The following is a 22,871-nucleotide window of genomic DNA, read 5'->3' as shown; positions in this document are numbered from 1 at the left end:
AATATGATGATTGCTCATCACTACATGCTGGAAAAATTCTTAGTGAAGTTAAGTACCAGGCATAATCCCAAAATTAAGCAGCAAGGGGTGCTGCCAATTTCTCCCCTAATGACTTAATTGCTTTGCAGAATAAGTAGTATGAATGACCTGATAAATCATCCTCCATTTAGCTGAAATGGCTGGTTGGTTGCATTAGCTGAGGTACAAAGTTGTTGTTTTGAAGGTAGCCTTCAAATGATTGTCTATTTGATTTACTATGATCAGCCTGTACAAGAATTAATAATCTTTTAGATCTTGAAATGTGGTAATTCAATGTTCTTTACTGTCAAACTATACTGTCAAGTTTGTAAGTCAAACACTGTTAAAGGGAAGTAGATATTTCTAGTTACTTTCCACACCAAGACAAGTGTCAAAATACTTCACACTTCATTTACAGGAAAGTTTGTAGTTTAGTAGTGTCAGTCAGGTAGTTTCAGACCTTAGGGCCTGTTTCAGACCCAGGGCTTGGAAGTGATTTACAGGTATTGTTCATCTGTCATATGGCTCAGATGCTCAGTCCCTGCAGAACAAAAGCAGATCAGGAAATAAGCACCAAGAAAAAGTTCTGTTTTATAGTTAAGTCCCAATTCACTGCATTTCCCAAACTGAGCAAAGAGATGGACTTTTTTTCCCCTTAAAGGTGTTTAGGCACCTAATGATTCAGACAGGTATGTAAACTGGATTTTCAGAAGCACCTATCTATATAAGAATGTTCCTTCCTTTTACTGTCTCAGAGAATGCAAGACTAAAATCCAGTTGTCTGTCTATACTAAAATTACTTCTATACATTTTTAGTGACAGATCTCTATTGTAATCATGGAACTAGAGTCTTCCACAAAACAAATTCTATTTGAGGATGCATAGCTTTGTATCTTTCCTTCCTTATTTAAAAATATTTTCTTACCTTTCTATTTAAAATATGCGAAGCAGCTATACATGCATGTTGAACTAGCATGTATTTAACTGAGAATGTACTGGAATCAATCTGAAGAAGGAAGCCAAACTAAACTTGCATGAAGCCCAATCCAATTTAAAGTCTGAGTAAGATTTAGGTATTGCCAATATGTCAGTTCACTGACTCAGTTACTTTAATACAAAAAAAAAAAAAAAAAAAAAAGTATTTTTACAACAAAATTTGAGTACTTCACACAATGCCACAAAATAAAGGGTCAAAGTTAATTTCTTTTTACTGCCAGTTAAGAACTCAGCTTTGTACACCTGCAGGCTATATTTGAAATTAAAATTGGATTACAAAAAGTCTCTACTGTACATTAAATAGTCTCTGCCTAATAGTTTTATAAGACAGTCATCTTTTGCATCAAATATAATTTCAGAAACTCAATACATTTTGCTATCTGATTTTTAGGTTTTTGTAAGCATGGGGAAGTCACTGAACACCAATTGGGACCTATTAATTATTTGAGCAAGCATTCCGAAGTCACCTCTATGGTTCAGAATATCAGAATTGTTGGCACAAGTCAATAAGTTAACAATTTAAACAAATGTAACAGGGTGGGGTTTTTTGTAAAAAGAATCTTTTATATAGATTACATACCATTCCATGCTTCACAAGTTTTGCCGCTGTAAAAATTCCTCTAACTTTTATACAAATACATTTGGATTCTTAGGTCTCACAGTGTGCGCATTATATCAAACAGCAGCAAAAAAAAATGTTCTATACTGCTAAAAGGAGTTACACCTGGCTGTGCCTTTAGAATACTAGCTACATTAAAAGTTCATATAATCAGTGGATCATCACTGAAACAGAAACAAAAAATCTTAAGTAGCTAAGCTAAGTGGGCAGCAAAAAATGAAGTTCATAGCTTTGATACTACATAATAAAAATGCATGAAGATTCTTATACAAACAGGATGATACAATCAGAATAGATTAGGCAGCTACACATTTGATTTCTGAAAAAAAAAAAAAAAACTTTAGAAAGGTATGCAGATGACAAGCCAGCATTATATAGGACTCTAAAGGCACATTTCAGGTACCACAATGATTCTGTAAAGATCAATTGTTTATACACACAAATCTTAATCGTTAACTTATTTCTCCTCCCACTTCCCCAAAAGCAATTTTGTTATCTTAAAAAAGGGACGAGAAGTACATTTTCAGCAATGTTATTGTCAGATAAACTTGTCAGTCCAAATAGCGAGTAGTATTTTCCTCATGTTGATATGGTTTCTGTGCACTACTCCAATCCCGAAAAAGGAGGGGGGGGGGCAGGGGAAAAGATTAGTAAAGGCTAAACTGTTTTAACATTTACTCATCAGATCCCACTGATCTCTTCTGTACCCTTTTGCGGGGCAACCGTCTTGGTGAAGCTTTATCTGAAGAAAAGGAGAAGACAAGTTATACTATTTGAAGTAGTTTAGATTAAAAGAGCACATTTTTAAATTAAGTAATCTGTTTTCTCATGCTTTTCCTGAATAGAATGGAAATTGCCATTTGGCTTTCCAGCACACTGCCTTATAGGAGGAAGATCTGAAATGAAAGAAAACCTTGCTTGTTTCTGAACATGCTATTAGCACAGTATTTAAAGTTAAATAAGCTTCATGTTCTTTAACACATACCTCACAAGACTAAATATATTTAGTTATTTGTATAAAATTGCTAAATATACTCTAATGAAAGGTACTTTGCATTCAAAACATTGATCTATACCCAGCTACAAAGAATACATGCTCTGCTGGTTCCCTTAAAGCTATGCCAAAAACAATACACTTTAGAAAGTTTCTACCTTTCTGTGAAAAACACTTTCCAGAATTTGCATACTATTTTCTAGCATAACTGCCAGAGATTAATGCTTTGCTCTCTGACAGCTGGAATCACGTATTCATTCAAGGTTTTGAGGTAACCACATCAGAATTCAGTGAGGCAAAAGAGATATTAGCCATGATGATTTTAAATCCTGTGGTTCTAGGAACTATTCAAGCTCTACAATACTACAAAATAATCATTTGATGTTTAATCCTGGTAGTTTACAAAAATGATTATGGCAGTTCTACAACTGTCTTTTGCTCTAGGGGTGCTTTTTATGCAAACCGATTAGAAGAATTTTCAGACTTTTTTGGTTGTGCCATATGCATGATTTTTGTTCTCTTCGCTAAAATCTTTCTTCAATTGCAGCCTTCATCTATGAAGTACTACGAGGGGAAAAAACCTACACACTTGTAAGAGTATAACCATTTAATGGTTAACCATTACATGCAGGCTCCCCAAGAATGCTGTGGGCTCTGCAGTATGAGGTAGAAGCTTTAGTGTGTAATTGCTGAGATTTTCAGTGGTTACATGGTTACCTAATTAACCATTTAACTAGACTACCAAAACAGAGTCACAAGAATATGAAAACTAAAGGAGGATCAATATCTGTTAGATGTTTTAATACATTGTTTACCTGCAACCATCAAACTTGTAATCTTACCAGTGCTTTTATGCTATTACTGACACCCACATTCAGTGATGAATTAGGATTTTACCAGAGCCCAGTTAGAGTAGATGCATAGTAAAAGCCCCTAGTTACTACAAAGCACCATCAAAGTTTAAGTGCCTCACCTTTTCTACTCTGCCCTGAAGCCACAGGAAAGGAAAAAAGACAGCAAAAGAGAAGTTAGAAATATCCACAGGCATTCAAACAGCCTACAAAAATTCATAAACTGAATTTGGGTTTAGCATTCTTAACAGAAGTTGTTGTAATGGGGTCCTGAATATCACTTATACCACTTTACCTTAATATTTTGTATTTAATAAGTACAAGATTACACACTTTGATGCTCATTTGATAACTTAGATGGGTTCATTCTACAGACTGAATCCTCATTACTGGGAAATGGACTTCTCAGTAGGACTCCTTAAGATTTTTTAGATCAAACTTTGGTTGGAGGGTTAGCAGTGCTTAAAGCCAATATATGAAAGCATAGGTAACAAAAGGGGTTTTTTTTTTTTGTAAAGCTTTTAGAGATCACTTGTCATGTAACACCTAGTGTGGACTTAACTTCTAGCTAATTGGTAAGATGGAATCTAATGAAAGTTACTAGCAGACAGGAAAAAACGTTTGTGGTGCAGCCACTGTTAGCTCCATAAAAGTGTGGGTAGAGTGCACCTTTAAAAACAGCTCATTTTAAATAACCAATTACCGTGTAATACGTAAAACAGTTATGACAAACAAGTGCATATGCTTAAGACATTTCTAGATTGAAGTTGTTTCATGAAGCAGCTGGCTTAAGAATCTGGTAAAAAAATTTTAGCATTTTGATAAAACAAATGAACAATATTCCAGATGCAAAAGGCTTATTACTTACGGATCTGATTTAAAGTTTCTTGAGGAATCCAGCTCATGTCAACGTCATTTTGATTTGATGTACCCATCTCTACTTTCTGTGCTGGTCTCTTTCTCTGGAAGAGTTTGAGACAATAATATGTTTATCTCACAAGGAGAGATATGCACTGAGCTGCTTTCCATAAGAAAGCTCTAAAACCTAATTAAAGGAACTCTTAATTCGGTATTAAACCTAACTAAGGAATTACTGTACTTACTGACAGCTAACTGTCATTAAGCAAACATAAAATAATACAGTTTAATCTTGTGAACAGTTAGTGTCAAACCCTCTTTGTGACCTAATTTAAGATTTCAAGTTCGCTCAAGTAATTTGTCAAAACTCATAAGGTGTCAGATCTTAAGCTTTTTAAATTCTGATTATCCTCATTCCACGTGGCAGGAATTATATCTAGATTCCCATACAGATCACTGCACTGTAACACTGATGGGTATAAAAAAAGCACAAATCTACAGCACACTATTCTTGTGTTCAGTATAATTAATATCATTTCGAAAAAGTTCAATTACATACATATAGCAATATACTCTAACCTTTCCGGCTGGAATAATGTAAGTTAAGACAAGGTATTAACAGCTGATCATGTAATAACAGGAGAAAATGAAGAAGGGGTTCCATGAGGTTGTAAATACAAACCTTCCATGAGATTGTAAACAATAAATAAAAATGTAGTTTCATAGCTGTATGCCCTTTGGAAAAACAGGGCCTTTTACTCCAGAAGGTTCACACATTGTTATGGAGGAAGAAGTTAAGCAAATGCATAATGGTAGAGAAGCAGCTGATCCAGCATATTTTTTAAAGTTAGAAAATAGCTCATAAGACATTACTGTTTAAAGTCCCTTCAATGGAATTTATTGGAGTTAAATTTTCACAATGGCACAAAACTTGGAAGTTAATAGTTCAGCATCAACATAATACTGTATATGATAAACAAGCACATACACAATTGTTTACTTACTTTCCTAGATTCTAGCAGTTGATGTAGACCTACAATGACAAGTAGGCCGAGTCCAGCCAGGAACACGTACATGAAGATTCTTATTTCGTAAGAGGGAGAAAAAGAATTGCAAAGGGTCATCACTTGGAAGTCAAATCAGTTTTTTAACACAAAGAATGTAAAGTAACAGCTGAAATTTCATCAGGTCGGTGAAGAATCTCTGCAGACACTGATTTTACATGCACCCCCATCCTTTTTTTAATTTTATGAAATCTCTCTCCAGTCTCTTTCAGGAGAAAGAATGGATGATGAGAAATAATGATCCTTAATACAAATTTCTGTGAAAGAGTAAACCAATTAGAGTTGTTTGACTCTGATCAGTTACAGTAAGCACAACTTACCTGGAAAAATGGCTTTTTTTTTTTTTAAACAAAAGTGTGCCATTTGGCAGCTTTCAACAAATATGTATTTAGCTACTGACATTTCTCTAAGTTTACATTTGCTAAAATTAACGTATCATGCCACATTAAGATGTTGTGTGCATGTGAGAGAATATGTCTGCTAACTTTACTAATCAGATTCACAAGCTATGAGAATCACTTCTATAAGTTTACTCTCCACATCAGTGTTTCTCAAACAGTGATACGAGTGGTACCTTAGGGGTACTCGAGAGAAATCTGTAGGGTACGTCAACAACTGAAAGTTGGAGAAAACTGAATTTGTGTTTAAGTTTTACAGCACTATTATTTTTGTACTTTACACACCCAAAAATTTCATTGCCTGCCTGGCTACAATTACGTTGTTTAAACAAATGTGTTTCAATGATAGAAAAAAAAATGTGTGTGTCTGAAAACTGTAGGTACGGGCAGTACTTTTTTTTTTTTTTAAAGGGGTACTTTATAAAAAACACTGCTCCACATCAATGTACATGTTGCAAGGATACCCTCAAATCTCTACTGGTGACAGAGAGCCTCCTAATTAGGAAATGGGTACATAAATTAGAACTTATGGAAAGAGTGTTCTACAACTGAATTCTGAAACAGCCTATATATTTCCTAGACTAAGGCGATAGTGGAATTCTTTTTTCCATAGATTCCAGTTATGTAGTTTAAAATCTCTATTTTATGAGATTATGTTCCCTTATTCTTATGAACAGTAAATCACCCTCTTAAACTAACCTGTCGCAGAAGCTGAAGCTGACAAGCAATTCCGAGAATGTATGAACCCCAAGTTTTCAAAAAGCAGGCACATTCTAGTACACACATCTATAAACGCTCAATAGCTTATTAGAAAAGATGGAATTTCCAAAAGCAGTTAAGTGACAGATGATTTTGAAAATCTCACTCAATATGTTAATGTATATTTAACAAGTAGTGTGAACACCACGTCATCTTTAAAAGACCCAACAATTTAGTTAAATGCTTATAATGAATCTCTCTAATCTGCAGATCAAGCAGAAAAGGTAAGTTTCTGCACAAAGTAGCTGAAAGCTACTTCCAGGGGCAAGTAATTCTGTTATCATAGGAATTTATCTTTACCTCTTTGCATTTCCCCAAACTTTTAATGAGCGCATGTTAGCTAGGAATTAGACTAACTCAATTTATATGTTACCACCTGAAAAGAACTTTAGGCTAATTTAAAGCTGTGCCTCAAATAAAGTTATATCACGGTTTCTTCAACCTTCAAAATGTGAATCTCATCTCAATATTATGAACCCTCTGTGTCGTCCTTCCTCCATACAAATAATCTTACTTAGGAATACAGCCTAAGACTGACGCAATTAGCAATAGCCCATACTTATGCTCTGAATGTGGATCTCCAAGGTGAAAAGTAGTGAAAATTATCTTATCTGGAATAGTAATACTGCTATATTCTGAAACATGAATTATGTATAGAATTTCTGAAGTCTGAGAACTACATACCCAATCATTTTTATTTCACACTAAACATGAATGTACAGTCTTTATTTCTGAGGTGTTCAGATAACATTTCCTCTCCCCTCCTCTAAATGTTTTACCATCATCAGGCCTTATGGGATTTTCAGCATCCCATGAAATGAGGACAAAAAGCATTTAAGTGACCACATCTAGAATATCACCAATTAAGGTACTGCTGCCAACAAAACCAAATTCAAATTTCTCTTACGTTTCTCCATCCAATCCATCTTCTTTTTCAATAATTGTAACAGTTTGATTGAAGACAGCATCTTGGAACACATTGCCCTGCAATAATGATGATTATTTCTAAAAACAGTTTAACCTCTCCAAGGAGGAGAAAAACAGTTTAATTTCTGCTGAGGATAAACTATTATATGGAAAGCAGAGGAACTGACTAGCTCACAACAAAAGACAAATAATATAGCTATGGGAGAAAATTCTGCAAGAGGTTCTGAAACTGGAGCTAGCTGAAGACTTGCAAAGCAATACTGTTGGTAACTATATAAAAAACTTCCATAAGAACATGTGCTATGGCTTTAGCACAGTATCCATGGCTTTAGCACAAAGGCTATTACCAATTTCATGCCTTTCTGGTATGACAGAGAAGTTCTATTGAGCACTGAGGTTCTTACTAAACTGTTCACTGCAGGGAACTTTCAAAGGTGCAAGAAGCAATTACATGTTTAATTCTTTCTGACAGTCAGTGGAAGCCATGCACCTAACTCCCATTATGGCCTATGATAAATCTTCCTCTAAAAAGAAAATGACAACACTTGCCAACACTACTCACTCATTCAAACTCATAGGACTATACAAATCTCGTTCAGTGAGTTTAGGAAATACATCAACAAAAAGTCAACATTTTCTATAATGACAGAGCACCATTCATTATCCTTAAGTGCCATAATGTCCTTAGCTGATGTAAGTTCAAGTGTAATTTTATAGCACACAAAACATTAGACAGACAATCTAATACATATTCATTACAGAAAAAACACAAGTTGGTCTAAGCATTTAATGGTATCTACGCAGACATGAAATGCTTTTAAAAAACTATCAACTGGATTAGCTTTTCCCTTCCTGCCCCCAATTCCACTTTAAATTTGAAGTAAAAGTAATGCTGAAACCAGGCTTACGCTTAAGTCTTTGTAGTTCAGATTTATAACTAGTCCAAAGGGACGACCACCCATAGGCTCCGCAGGGATGAATGAGTACTCAAATGTGGCCTGTCTTTGTGGTGGGATCACTGTGTTCAGAGGCAGAGCTGTGAAATTCTGAATGAAAAACTGGTAGTCCTGAGGGTACCGAAAAGAGGCATCAAGAGATTCAACAATAAAATCCTCTGTGCCCTTGTTGGTGAAGCCTACCAGGAACTTTACAATGTTGTTTGCTGGAAAGTCTAGAACATAACAATATTTCAAGGTTAGAAAAGTTTATATTTCATATCAATGTTAAAGTGCACAAGAATCCCAGTTTAAGCTCAGACCCAAAAAAAATCTACAGCATTTTATCAGCTTCAACATGGTTTTATGCACATGTAATGGCATTTAAAACTAGCAAACACTCAGCAACAGTCAAGTGTTTGACAGATTGCTACAGACACATGCACATCTTACCTTCGCCTTTCACAAACAAAATAGTTGTATCAGCACTAGGTGAAGCTTTAGGTTCTCCTGATAAGTCTTCTTCCTCTTTTTCTTCTGTCTAAGACAAGAGAATTTTTTGAAAAACTTATAACAAACAGTGAAGCAAAGACTGTGCACATTTTATGAGAATCTTATGTTAAGCGTAATTTTATTTTGTCCCACTAATTTTGTGACAGGATGCCACACAACATTTACAGCTGCTGATGCTGCAGAACCATTCTGATGGTGCGGGCTGTTTGCTTCAATTTGACCCTGAGCTACTGGTTCTCCAGCCATGTAAGTCACCATTGAAAGTTAAATGCTGCATAATTAGCAAGTTCATAGGCTCTGTAATACCAGAGTTATGTAGAAGGTGGTAATCTAAAATTATGGAGTACGGTATTCCCTGATTACGGGGTTGTACTCTAGTTTTTAAAAGGAGCAAAGAGTTTGGTTTAAGCCAAAGGCTGCTTTGTCATTCAGCATCTAATTACTTTATAATAAAATGAAAACCTAGAACAAGTCATCCTTCTTGTAAATAACTGTCTGTGCAATACAGGCAGTCCTCGGGTTACGTACAAGATAGGGACCGTAGGTTTGTTCTTAAGTTGAATTTGTATGTAAGTCGGAACTGGCATCCAGATTCAGCCGCTATTGAAACTGACCAGCAGCAGCTGAATCGGACACGCCTGGGGCAGAGCAGCTGGAGTGCTGCTGGGTTGGTCTGGTAGCGCCGACCCTTGGCGTGGTGGGACCAACCTGGCAGCACCCCAGCTGCTCTGCTCCAGGTATTCCCAAGTCAGCTACTGCTGAAACTGACCAGCGGCTGACTACAGGAAGCCTGAGGCAGAGCTGCTCTGCCCCAGGCTTCCTGGAATCAGCCGCTGATCAGTTTCAACAGCGGCTGAATCTGGACGCCTGGGACAAAGCAGCTGGGGCGCTGCTGGGTAGGTCCCCGCAGTGCCGCACCTCGGCGCTGTGGGACCAACCCGGCAGCCCCCCAGCTGCTCTACCCCAGGCGTTGGCGAGAAAAGCCTGGTCTGCTGGGGAGGGGGGTGGTGCAATGGCTGCGTCCCCCGCCCTCCCCCCAGCAGACCAGGGAGACGCGGAGCGGCTTTTCTTGCCGCGGAGGACACGGGCGGCAGTCCCGCCTAGGCGCGCCGCGGTCCCGCCGCCTGCGTCCTCCGCGTTGAGAAAAGCCGCTCCGCGTCTCCCTGGTCTGCTGGGGGGGAAGCACCCCCCGCGCTGCTGGAGGCAGCGACAGCGGGGGAGGCACCCCACACTAGCTGCGCCCCCCACCCCCCGTTTGTAACTAGGGGTCCGACTTAAGTCGGACTGATGTAACCCGGGTACTGCCTGTATAGGATTATGCTAAAAATCTCCTTAATACATTTAAAGTAACTACTTAAAAATGGCCAAAACCAGACCTCCCTGTTTACTAACCAAGAGAGGTGTAAAAGTTAGTATTGTCTCTGCATTATTTGAGGACATAACTAAATAATTTAAGCAGCGTGGTACTCTGACACCATTTTAGGAGTCAGAAGTAGTCAACTGTAACAAAGAAGACAATCTCAATCAAGGTCTTAAACATCTTTCAGTTCTACTTAAAAGATAAGACTTATGATTAAAGTAACAGGAGAGTCACTGTTTAAAAATAACTTCAAGATTTCAAGCAGGCTTCTAGATCCAATCAAAGTAGTGTTTAGGAATGTTAGCATATAGTCATGTAAACGGTTAACCGATAAACCTGGGTTTATCAGTTAATCCTAACATCATGAACTCCCCTCCTTGCTACCTCTGCATCAGTTACTTTTAAGCAGGCTCCCCACAAGCATTGGATCTCATGGGAAGCCAGCTTTCAAGCCAGCTCTCCGTATGTACTGGCTCACATAGAGCTGTCTGCCCACTCCGCCTCTGCAGCAGACCCACGGGGCAAGGTAGGGTAGGGGATGCTGGTACAGCTCATCTAGGAGAATGGTGGTTAACCTGCAGCCTTGGGGCTGCATGTGGCCCTTTCAGACGCTCTGTGGCCCATGAGACGTTTTGTTTACTGTTGCCCATGGACAGGGTGGCCAGATTCTGCCAGTTTTTGTTTGCACAGGTTTTTTTTAATCAGTCTTATAAAAGTGACATGAAGCGAGGGGCATGCTGATTGCACACAACACTGAGAACCACGTGCTCCCTCTTCGATCCAATCGAAGTGCTACTACAGTTCAAACAGCACACCTGCAAATTCTAGGTATGCAAGCGCAATTAGCAAAACTACCCTATCCTGGTAGACCGTCTTGGTTATGATAATCTCGGGACTCAGAGATAAAGGATGGCCTTTCACATGGCCCATTTACAGCCTAGATTGCCCCTCACTGATTTAGGAACTCTTAAGGGCAGCAGTTCTATATAATAAAGATGTTTCTAGTCTGGTAAGAGTATTACCGATGCTACAATCCTTGAAATGAGATACACCTCACCTCGTCATACTGTTTTCTAGTTGAATAACTTTTATGTGATTTATGAGTTTTTGTAAATGTGTGAAAGTTACTTTTAACCAAATGTTGCCAACTTGCTGGTCAAGGTTAGGCTTCAATTAAGCTTATATTCTTATGTTTATTCTTGGACCAAGTATTAGTTGAAAAAAAAAAATCAAACGCAAACTAAAGTGACCTATTTTCATTTTTTAGAGCATTCACTACTTTATCCCTAAGATTTCCAGAAAATTACCTCTATTCTCTTACTAACCCGAAAACTAAGCTCATTAACCAGAAAGATAGATCTTTCATATTATAATACAAAGCCACATCTTGTGATACTATTTTGTTTGACCACCATATTTAACAGTTTTCAACTTTCTATGTTTTTAATGCAACTTACTACTAGGGGTGGTTAAATAAAGATGTACACTGAATGAGTTTCATTAGTTCTACCAATATTTAATTCCTGCTGAATAGTATCTTACTGCTGTTAAACTCGTCATGTACAGGTTGAACCTCTCTAATCCAGAAACATCTGTCATCCAGAATGATTTTAGTTAGCTAGATGTCCTCTTTTCATAAGTGTGGCCAAGTTTCCCATGGTCTCAAAGTTTGTTTATAGCCACCAATCCTACCTCTCAGTGTTCTGTGCTGTTATTTAGCTCTAATTTACCCCTAAACGTCCTCTAACTGACCCGTAAGAAGTGGAAATGTTGGTAATGCTGCTTGACAATATTGACCTCCCACAGACCAGAAAATTCTCTCATTCGGAACCCATCAGGTCCTGGACTAGAGAGTTTCAACCTGTAGTATGAAAGGGTATCAAATTTGATGAAAACCTGTAAAATGCAAATATTTACCTAGCGGTACAGTAGAGTCTGGATTATCTGACCTTTGGTAATCCAACATTCCGCTTTATCCGACCCTGCAGCTCCCAGGGACAAAGCGGTGCTGGCAGGAGCGGCATCAGCAGCTCCACGGCACGGGCTGGGAGAACGGCCCCGCTCACTGCCCCATCGTTGTCCTGGAGCCGCTGATGCCGCTCCTGCCGGCGCCGCTTCGTCCCCGGGAGCTGCGGGGTCGGATAAAGTGCGGGCCAGGAGAATGGCTCCACTTGCTGCCCCATCGCGCTCCTGGAGCCGCTATGCCTGCAGCTCCGGGGCACGAAGCGGCACCAGCAGGAGCGGCATCAGCAGCTCCAGGACAGCGACGGGGCCATTCTCCCGGCCCGCGCAAGGGAGCTGCAGGGAGGGAAGGGGCCAGGGCCAGGCAGGGATGGGGACCAAGCGGCGCCGGCTACAGTAGAGTCCCTATCATCCGACATTTTCAGTAATCTGACCACCTGTCGGTCCCGTTTAGGTCAGATAATCGGGACTCTACTGTAATAAGTAATTCTTTGCTTTTATTAAATATAAAAATGTACACACCCTTCTCATCTTGTTTCCACTTTCCCTTGTTTTCCTATCCCCAAACACACCTCATATTTGTATTTTAATTTCTTAGCATTAATGTACATCAGTTGATACTAAGGGTACATCTAAACAACAGGGCTTAACTTGAAATAAGCTACGCAAATTGAGCTACGTCAATTGCATATCTTATTTCAAAATAGGGAGTGTTTATACAGCACTTACTTTGAAATAGAGTACTCTTCCTCTGACTTCCCTTACTGCTCATACAATGAGGGTTACAGGAGTCGGAGTAAGAAGTCCTCCAGCTTGACAGTACTTTGAAATAGCTGCCTGCTGTGTAGACAGACTGAATTATTTTGGAATAGTGCTAGTCATTTCAAAATAGCTTTGTAGTGTAGATATACCCTAAGTCTACATCTATACTGCAGGCTTTTTGCGAAAGAACAATTGTTCTTGCGCAAAAACTTGAAGTGTTCACACTGCACGTGCGTTCTTGCGCAAGTAAATTTACAGTAAAGCGTTGGAAAAGGCGGTTTCTTGTGCAAGAGTTATTCCTCTCCCCACGAGGAATAAGCCCTCTTGCGCAATAACTGTTTTGTGCAAGAGCTCTTGCACAAGAAGGCAGCGTGGATGGGTAACACTGGGTTCTTGCGCAAAAAACCCCTATGACTAAAATGGCCATCAAAGCTTTCTTGCGCAAGAGTGTCCACACTGCCATGGATGCTCTTGTGCAAAAGCACATTGAAGTGTGGATGCACGCTTGTGCAAGAACTTTTTGAGCAAGAACTCTTGCTCAAAACAGTTCTTGCGCAAGAAGCCTGCAGTGTAGATGTAGCCTAAGAGATTAGCCTCTAAGAGGTATTAAACAGCTGAAGGTTAAAATTTCCAGAGGTGACTAATTACACTATATAAATCATCTCACTTTAGAATTTCAAAATAGTTGCCTCAAAAGGAAAGTGACATTTCTGGTGGTGTGACAAATGTACTAGATAATTTCATTTCAGATTACAGATGTAAATCAATAGAAGCAAAAACAGGCCCCAAAACTGGATTTTAAATATTATTGGAGAGCTTAAGTGAACTTTCAAAGAGACACAACAAACCACATTTACACTGAAGAAATACCATTATCTTTTAAAAGTGTGTTGAAGTAGGAAAACGTATGAACTGTGCAATTTCACTTAACTGTTCTCTTTTTAAGATATCAGTGCTCCAATTGCTATTTAGTTGTTCCACTTATATCCTTCCTAGTTGTCCAAATTGAAAATATTTCTATGGTCCTTGATTATATTTTTCTTTGGCCACTTCATTTCTAGTCATCTACTCACTAGCATAAAGAAACTGTTTAATGCTTTGAAACAATCTGCACATTTACCAAGTCTGTGGGTTCATCTTCTTCAACTTCAGCTTCATCATCTTCATCTTCAACTACTGTATCTTCCACTGCTTCTTCATCCTCTGTTGCATCTTGGGCTGCAACTAGTAAACTTGAACCTAGTAACAAAAACAAGAAGGAAATACCATACGTCACTTTTCATAAGTGTACTTGAGTTTTCCAAGACTTTCATTTACTAGCAGGAGATAAATAGCTTGACATTTTAATTCCAAAATACAGTAAAAGTCCAATAGTCCGGCATCCGATAGTCCGGCATTCCTGATAGTCTGGCATCAAAATGGCAGGAGCCTAGTGAGCGAGCTTCGGCAAAAAAAAGAGTCACAAGGTAACAGCGGCAGCAGCTGAACTGAGCAAAAAGGGTAAAAAAGGCTTTAAAAAACTAAAACATTACAGTATACTGTATACAGTATGTACAACAAAAAGAGTTAACACTTTATATATAGTATATAATGTATACATTTTATATATATATATATATATATATATATATATATATATATATATATATATATATATATATATATATATAACCTGCTTATAGAACCTCCTGATAGTCCGGCATATCTGATAATCCGGCACCACCTAAATTCCATAGGTTCTGGATTATCAGAAATCTACTGTATTATGAAAAAGTTTTGGTCTAGATAAGTAGAAATCGCTATCGTTCAGAGCCTTCAATTTCTATTAAGTTTTTAAAACCTACTAATTTACATACTCGCAGTTTCAAAACAAATTAAAGCTCTCTACACAGCTGTAGAGAAAAAAGTTAATATAAGGTTTGTCAAGGTGTTTGTTTTACAATACTAGAAAGTAACCAAACTGCTTTATAGACACCTGATTTTACCATGAACGTCTCATTGTTCTATTATAACATTTGCTGTGACTAATATGAAAGTGTTCTCTAAGGGTATGTCTACACTACAGTGTTATTTCAAAATAACGCGTCTACACACAAAATGCAGTTCGAAATACCATTCTGCTATTTCAAAATAGTGCGTCCACACTGAGTGGACTCTAAATTGCATTTAAGGCTGGCCAGAACCAGTTCCAGCAGGGCACCAGGTTAGGACTTCTTGTGTGGGGCTGCTACCTGAGGCTGAGGTCTGTGCTTAAAGGGACCCCCCCAAACAGCCGGTTCCCAGGTTTTCCTGCTTGTTTGTCTACCTCCATGAGGGACAGCAAAGCATTTGTGTCTCTGCGTGCTCTGTTTTCCCTCACATGGGACATCACAGCACTCTGCAACATGGAGCCAGAGCTGCCCCTGGGCACTCTGGTGCTTCTCTTGGACACATTCCTGTAAGCCTGGCTGCACTGTCTGCAGGCTGCCATCTGGGAGGGTCCATCGGGGTGCTGTCAGTATCCAGGAGGCCCTGCGAGAGAGCTTCCATTCTGAGGAGCACTAAGAGCCTCCCTGGTCTGCCCCACTGGGGGCTTGTGCCTCAATTCTCCCTCACATCCTTCCACTTACCCCTCCCTAACCCCCCTTCCTGATGTCAAATAAAATACATTTATTTTCATGAACACACACTCTTTATTTAACAAAATTGGGGGGGGGGGGGGGGGAATTGCAGCTATCCTGCCATAGACGGACGTGTTTCTCCATCTAGTACGGAGATCATGGATGTTGGGGGCATCCCCCCCAAACCTGAATAAGGTCCATGATCGTCACCCTGGACAAGGAAGGCGCCCGCCTTCTCCGGGCCCTGGCAGGCTCCTGGGAGCTGGCAGACTGCTCCTGGGGAGCGGTGGAGGGCTGGCTGCCAGTGGCTTGCTGGCTCATGTGTTGGGGCTACTGGGTCAGGGGCAGTGACTGCTGGCTCTGGCCTGGCAGGCTTGGAACAGGCACAGGCACTGTGGCCAAAGTCTACCACTTTAACGGCTCCAGGGAGGGAGAGAAGTGTTCTTAGTTGACACTGAAGTGGCCACCAGGGCACCCTGGGAAGGCTGAAGGCCCCCTATTTTGAAATAAGTGTCTATGCAGCACTTATTTCAAAATAGCTATTTTGAATTTGGTGTTATTCCTTGTAGAATGAGGTTTACCAAATTTGAAATAAGCGCTCCGCTATTTCGAAATAAATTTGAAATAGCAGTTTGGCTGTCTAGACAGTAGGAAAGTTATTTCGAAATAAGGGCTGTTATTTCGAAATTACTTAGGCTATGTCTATACAGCAAAGTTATATGGGGATGTGAAGGTTTAATCAGTTAACTGGTAAGGTTGAAGGAGCCCCTGCCTGCAGTGCACTGGACCTCTGTTGAAGCAGCCTCCATCCACATGAAGTGCTGTCATCCTGGCCGGAGCAGCCTCTGTCCATGGCAGGCCAGGGCGCTCCACAAACTGGGGCTGCTCTCACTGAACACCTATGGCGGGGGAGGCCACAGGCAGGGATTGCTCTGGCTGGGCTGAAATAGCTCCTGCCTCTGTTGTGGGGTGCACGGGTGGAAGAGAACACTGCAGCTCAGCAGCAGGCAGGCCACTCCAGCCCCACCTTCAAACTTGCCCCCCTTTACTCAGTTAACATTGTTTTACATCCCTACTATTTACTTCATACACTCAACAGCAATCCATGTGCAATTTTACTATTTCCCCCATGGGCCCAAAACCTGAGCATGGCCTGGAGTCATCAGCCTACCGAGAAATAAGTAGGAAAGAATGTTTTAAAATCTAATATATAAAGGAGAATGTTTGTAAGTTTGTGCGCTAATAACTTGGACACACTAAGAGCTGCCACAACCAAACTTTGCATGGGATAACCTTTCCTCCAGGAGAAGGTTTTAAGGTACTTTTGGATACGATCGGGCCCGAGCTCAAGCTGTAAAAATCAAAATGTAACCCACCACGCTGTGCTTCAGGGGACTCCCCGCCCACCCTACGTCCTGTGCCCGCCACCTGTGGCCCCCAGTGCCATCCAGGACTCGCCCGCTCCTGCGAGGTTACATAAGTGATCCTCTTCCTCTCCCTTCCCCCCGCGCCAGCACAGTGCCCTGGCCCCCACGCGCACACCTGCAGCCCCTGGCGCGAGTCCGGGCGCCCCTCCCGCATGTAACCACCCCTCCACCCGGGAATGACGCAGACCTATATTTTAAGCCCTATACAAATCAGTGCAACTTTTCTACCATTCCAAAAAAAAAAAAAAAAAAAAAAAGATAATGGACTACTGTTTCTCTACATTTTGTTCCTCCGGCTTCTCGAGCAATGCTGAGTAACTCCAGCTAATGTAGTATAATGGGACTGTAAAGCCCCCAAAAATTGTTGACACGGTTCAGGAGAATATAAACTACTTGGAGATATTCCATTCATTTTAGATAAACAGAAAACCAGCAGCTTTGCAGAGCATGGAGGGCAATGAATCACCCTATCACGCTTAACGCAGAGGTGGGGTGAGAGGGCAGGTGGTGGGAGATGTCTCTACAGGCCAGCCACAGCAGGGTATGGGACCTGTGGCAACCGTTCCATCCCTTCCCTATTCCAGTCCATCACCATTGCATCCCTTGCTCAAAGCCCCTTCCCCCAAGAGTCATAATCTGAGGGATTACAGAGAGAGGGAGGCCTGGCGCAGGGTGACAGCAGGGATCGGCCCATCCTGCACTGTGGTAGCAGAAACCACCAGAAGTGGAACATCCCCGCAGCCTGCTCTGCTCTGCCACCATCTTCCAACTAGGTCACTCTGCTTCACCACAGCGTCGGGAAATTTAATGCCCCTGCCAGCTGTGCTACCCCAAGGCCTGTGCTGCTCGAGGGAGCTGAGTACAATGGGCTGGGTTGCTCTGCTTCCCACAACTGCAGTGGAAAAACAGCAACCTGGCTGGTAGATGCTAGAGTAGAGCACGCTGCTATGTCACTCCACTTTCCATAACTCCAGATGCTACAGCAGTGGTCTCCAACCTTTTTATACCCAAGATCACTTTTTAAATGACAGACCAAGCCAAGATCTACCTCCCCACCCCTTCCTTGAAGCCCCACCCTCTCTATTCTCTTCCTCTCCATCACTTGCTATCCCCAATCCTTATACAGCTGCTTATTTTTTTTTTTTTTATTCTTCTGTAGGAAGAGGTTTTTCCAACATTTGGCCTGTCTACACTGGACCAAATGTCAGAAAAAAACCCTTCTTTTAGAAGCCACCTTATTCCTTGTGGAAAGAGGAATATAGGGGTGACCAAAAGAGCCTGTTTGCTCTTCCACTAAAAAAGCGGAAGAACAAACGCAACCCTGGATGCAGAAGAGTTTTTCTGGGATATCTCCAGAATCCTGAAAAACTCCTGCAGTCTAGCTGGACCCTTGCTGTGTTGTGACAGGATGTGTAGGCTCTGGGGTGGGAATGAGGGATTTGGGTGTGGGAAGGGGTGAGAGGTGCGAGCTCTGGGAGGAAATCTGGATGCAGGAGGAGGTGGAGAAGGGGACACTGGCTCTGGGAGGGGGCTCCAGGCTGGGCAGTGTTGGGTAACTAAGCAAGCCACAGGCTTGCGGATGTGAGGGTGCAGGAATTTGGGTAGGGGTATGTGAGGGGCTGAGGGCATGAGGTTCTAGTGTTTTATAGGCTCAGATCTATGGTCTGGGGAAGGGGGAGTGCAGGAGTGGTTGGGGGCTTGGCCCCAATTGGGGGTTTGTTGGCCAGGCTTCATTTTTAAATAGAATACTATGTTAAACACAAAAAGTTTCTGCATTGTCTTTATTTATGAGAATGGCAGGGAACCTGCCTTGAGTCAGGGGTCACTGACCCATAGAAAAGTCATTTGGGAGCAGGGGACACAGTACTGGGGAGGAGTGATAGTGGGTTCTGGAGCAGGGTGCCAGTGGGGGCAGGGGAGAGGGGGCAGGGTGCCAGGACAGGTTTCTGCAGCAGGGGACAGAGTGCTGGGGGATACAGGTTTCTGCAGAGGGGAGCAGGGGGACAGGTTTCTGTAGTAGGAGACAGGGTGCCAGAAGGAACTGGTTTCTGCAGGGGGGGCAGGGTTCTGGGGGACAAGTTTCTGCGGGGGGGGGGCGCCAGGAGGGCGGGGAACAAGTTTGGGGCAGAGGAGAGGGAACAAGGTTGGGGGCAGGGAGTTCCCTACACCAGCAACGGAGGGAAGCCTCCGACCCGCACTACCTCCGGACTGACCGCAGGGCAGCCGGGCTGGAGCGAAGAAAAGCGGCTGCCTGGCCAGCTGGCAATGGTGCTCAGCCAGGGTGCCACCAAGCTCCACGTGGGCAGGCGCAGAGGGGAAGCCGCCCAATCAGCTGGAGCGCAGTTCAGCCTCCTCTGGGCTGAACACCACAGCCAGCAGGCCAGGCAGCTTCTCCTCTGCACCTGCCCACGTGGAGCTTGGTGGCACCCTGGCTGAGCACCATGGCCAGCTGGCCAGGCAGCCGCTTTTCTTCGCTCCAGCCCGGCTGCCCTGTGCTCAGCCCAGGGAGGCTGTGCCTAGCTCCAGCTGTGAAAGCCACAATCCGCTTGCTGGGGTGTTTCAGCCCTCCCGACCTCCCAGCTCCCACCATTCCTCGCAGCTACTCACCTGTGTTGTTGCTCAGTGAGTAGCTGTTCCTCAAATGAGGAAATCTAATGTAAATGTACTGCGCAGATGCACAGTTCAGAGGGGGCTCAAGAGCTACTCTTAGAGCCCCTGAGATCTACCGGTAGTTCACGATCTACTGGTTGGTGACCATGGTGCTACAGTGAATGCAGAAAGGGACCCCTGCTGCCACCCCATGCTGGGACCCCCAGGTAACCTCTCAGGCCTCACATCACCATGGAGGACTGTCCCATCGATTGGACAGTTGGGGAGGGTGCCGAAGGGCCCAGGGCAGGCATCCCAAACTGCTCCATGTATGGGATTACCAGGATCAATCCTCCTCTTCTGGACTAGAGAAAAATGTGGATTTAAAGTAGACTCTCAGATTACTTATTTCCACCTTTCTGGTTGGTTTTACGCAGTTCCCTGCCTATTAGACTGGCTAAGTGGATTATGATCTAGGAGCTTAGGTGCCTAAATCAGGGTTCTTAAATTCAAGTGTAATTCCTGTGATTTTCTAGGCATCTAAAAATTAGGTGTCACAAGGCTCAGCGTCAAAAGTCCTACAACTTTTGTGGATCTGGGCCCAAATCTTCAAAGAATTAGCACGCTTGAGGAATTCAAATTTTAAATGAATAAAAAAAGTCTTAGTTTTTACAGATCAGAAAAGTGAGCCTCTCAAGGGACCTTTCTGAAACTTATCAAGTGTACTTCTTACCCACAATTAAAATTTCAGCCCTTGAAAATTTCAGAAAGTTAAAAGCTTGCGAATACTAAATTAACTACAGCCAGTGCCTGCTGTTGTATCTCACTACATAAATACGCTTCCTAAAGAATACTTTAATCTGTGATCCCTTCAATGGATTTCAGAAGGAATGATGATGTGGCAATAGTTAAAAAAAAAAGCCTTTTTTGTGGGAAGAAGAACATATGCTATATTCGGCAGTACCCAGGCAGAAAAGCATGCAAGGAGCGTTGTCCTTCAACCCTCTTGCACTTAATATCAGCAATTTTCAAAGCATAAATCAGATAAAGTTGTAGTGTAAACAGACACCAGTGTTTTACTACTTGAAGAACACGTGGGGGCAAGGAAAAAGAAGAGTCTGGCTGCCAATGCATTTTCTTGTAAAATTAAAGCATGCGTTCATTCAATTCGTGCAGCGATTCCAGAAAATGACCCTTGGAGCTCTCTCAAGCACTCCCTGCTGCAATTAGGTTTAGCAGCCTCTGTGCTTAGTCACACGGCCAAGTTTCGTTCCTACTGGGGCTTGACCTAATGCTTCCTCCCTCCCCCTAAGAACAGGAGAGGTCTGCTCGAAAGTTACTGTTCACACAGCTGCAGCGCAACCTGCAGCCCCGGCGAGCCAGCCAGCACGAGAGCCAGCCAGTCCCTGACCCCGAGGCTGCTGCTGCCGCCTAGGCTCGCTGGGGGTCGTCACGCCTGGCAGCGGCGTCAAACGGACCCGTCGGGGGAAAAACACTCGGCCACCAGAGCGGGGCCAAAGCCCAAGCTCGGCCCTGCGGCCAGGAGGCAGCGGGGTGCGCGGCACGTGTCCGGGAGGAAGCTACCGCCGCGGGGCCCTTTGGTCAGGGGTAGCGGCGTGCGGGGAGACCGGTGACACGTCAGCCCCGCGAGCAGCGCAGCCCTAAGGGGAACTGCCCGCGCCCCCCGGCCGCCCCAGCGAAGCTGTGCGAAGCACCTGGCCGCCTCCAGCCTGGACAAGGGCTCCCGGGCCGCCACTCAATGGCCAGGAGGCCGGAGTCTCTCCTGCCACCCGGGGAAGTTCAGGCCCAGCCCCTCGCGCGCTCCAGGAAGCGGTTAACGTTTCCCGTTCGAACTTCAAATCCCAACGTCTCCCCGTCGCGCGCGCGCTCTCACCCGGGCCGCGGCCGCCGAGCAGCAGAGCGGCGGGGAAGGCCAGCAGCACGAGCAGCAGCAGTCGGGTCAGGGATCTCATAGTGACAGCCACCTAGCGTCCGCCGCCGCTGCTCCTGCCCAAATGGCGATCGCCTCCATCCGGGAACCTGGCGCCCTCACGCCACGCACGCTCTGCGACCCCGCCCCCCAACCGCAGAGGACGTGGCTCCGCCGGGGAGGCGAGAGAGGATCACGTGACTTCAACACGTACGCGCTGGCGGCGGGCCTTGCCGGCGCATGCGCAGGACGAGGAACGCTCTGGTCTTCGAGGCCCCTAGCGCGCACAGGCAAAGGCGTCACCTTGCGCATGTGCGAAGTTGTGCTTGGGTCAAAACTATCGTGGGCCCACCCCGCTTATGCGTAGGGCGGGGCCGGAGGAGCTGGTGTTAGAGGCTGTAGCAGCGCCCTGCCGTTGGTGGCCCCGAGACAGGCCGCTGGAGCGCAGCAGGCACAGCCTGTGGTAGTAGGGGCCCGGCGAGCTGTTGTCTGTCACTGCCCCGGTAGCTTCCTTTGTCCCCAAAGGGTCCGTGCGCCAGGCACAGCGTTGGGTACTGATGAAATGGACATGTCAGGCACTGGGGTCTTTCCAGCGTGCATCGTTCACCAGGACCTGACACCTCCACAAGCTGAGATTGCGGTTTTGTTGTGTTGCTAACTCATGATTATGTTGTGACACTTTTCTAGTATTTGGTGGTTTCTTTCTTAAATCATGGGAATTAATGGCAGTTGCGTGCGCTTGTGCCAGGCACAAACCAGTAAAGACATGCATAGTACAGTAAAACTCCAATTGTCCGGCATCCAGTGGTCCGGCATGCTCAATAGTCCGGCACCAACTGGAACCCGGCAGTGCTCCGGCCAGCCGGACAATTGGAGCTGCTCCACGCCACTTCCCCAAGTCCACTGCTACCGCTGCTGAAAGTGACCAGCAGCGGACTTGGGGAAGCCTTGGGGCAGAGCAGCTGGGGTGCTGCCTGGTTGGTCCTGCAGTGCCGCTCAGGTGAGGGGCGGTACTGTGGGACCAACCCGCAGCACCCCAGCTGCTGTGCCCCGCCGCTTCCCAGAGGTGCCACTGCCACATGCAACTTCAGCTGGCCTGTCGCTGGCAGCTGTGCTGGGCTTCCCCCCCCTCCCTGAAAAACGGCAGAGGGTTTGCCCCATGCTGCGCTGTTCCCCACTGACCCCTCCACCCCCAGGCCCGTCACAGCCCCTCTGCCGGAGTACCTCCTGATACTCCGGCATATCCGATAATCCGGCATCCCCTGGGTCCCAAAGGTGCCGGATTATCGGAAGTCTACTGTATTATCAA

The 22,871-nt window shown here is 43.8% G+C and overlaps 1 protein-coding gene across 2 annotated transcripts; it reads right to left on the bottom strand.

The window, feature by feature from the left end:
• Nucleotides 1-1,956: 1,956 nt before the first annotated feature.
• On the bottom strand, nucleotides 1,957-21,716 carry SSR1 (signal sequence receptor subunit 1). 2 transcript variants are annotated; one of them, XM_075921287.2, is made up of 9 exons: nucleotides 21,527-21,716; nucleotides 14,137-14,255; nucleotides 8,873-8,960; nucleotides 8,393-8,655; nucleotides 7,465-7,541; nucleotides 5,341-5,419; nucleotides 4,347-4,440; nucleotides 3,601-3,615; nucleotides 1,957-2,375 (listed from the first exon to the last, which is right to left on the bottom strand). In XM_075921287.2, exons 1-9 carry the CDS (start codon nucleotides 21,603-21,605, stop codon nucleotides 2,308-2,310), a joined length of 882 nt encoding a protein of 293 aa, XP_075777402.1. In that variant the 5' UTR covers nucleotides 21,606-21,716; the 3' UTR covers nucleotides 1,957-2,307. The 2 variants fall into 2 exon arrangements, with proteins under 2 accessions (XP_075777402.1, XP_075777403.1); XM_075921288.2 differs by lacking the exon at nucleotides 3,601-3,615 and having other exon boundaries at nucleotides 21,527-21,713.
• Between the last annotated feature and the right edge of the window lie 1,155 nt (nucleotides 21,717-22,871).

Source organism: Pelodiscus sinensis, chromosome 2 (assembly GCF_052426305.1).
Source record: "Pelodiscus sinensis isolate ZL-2025 chromosome 2, ASM5242630v1, whole genome shotgun sequence".
NCBI lineage: Eukaryota > Metazoa > Chordata > Testudines > Trionychidae > Pelodiscus > Pelodiscus sinensis.
This window is presented reverse-complemented; position numbering and strand designations above follow the sequence as displayed.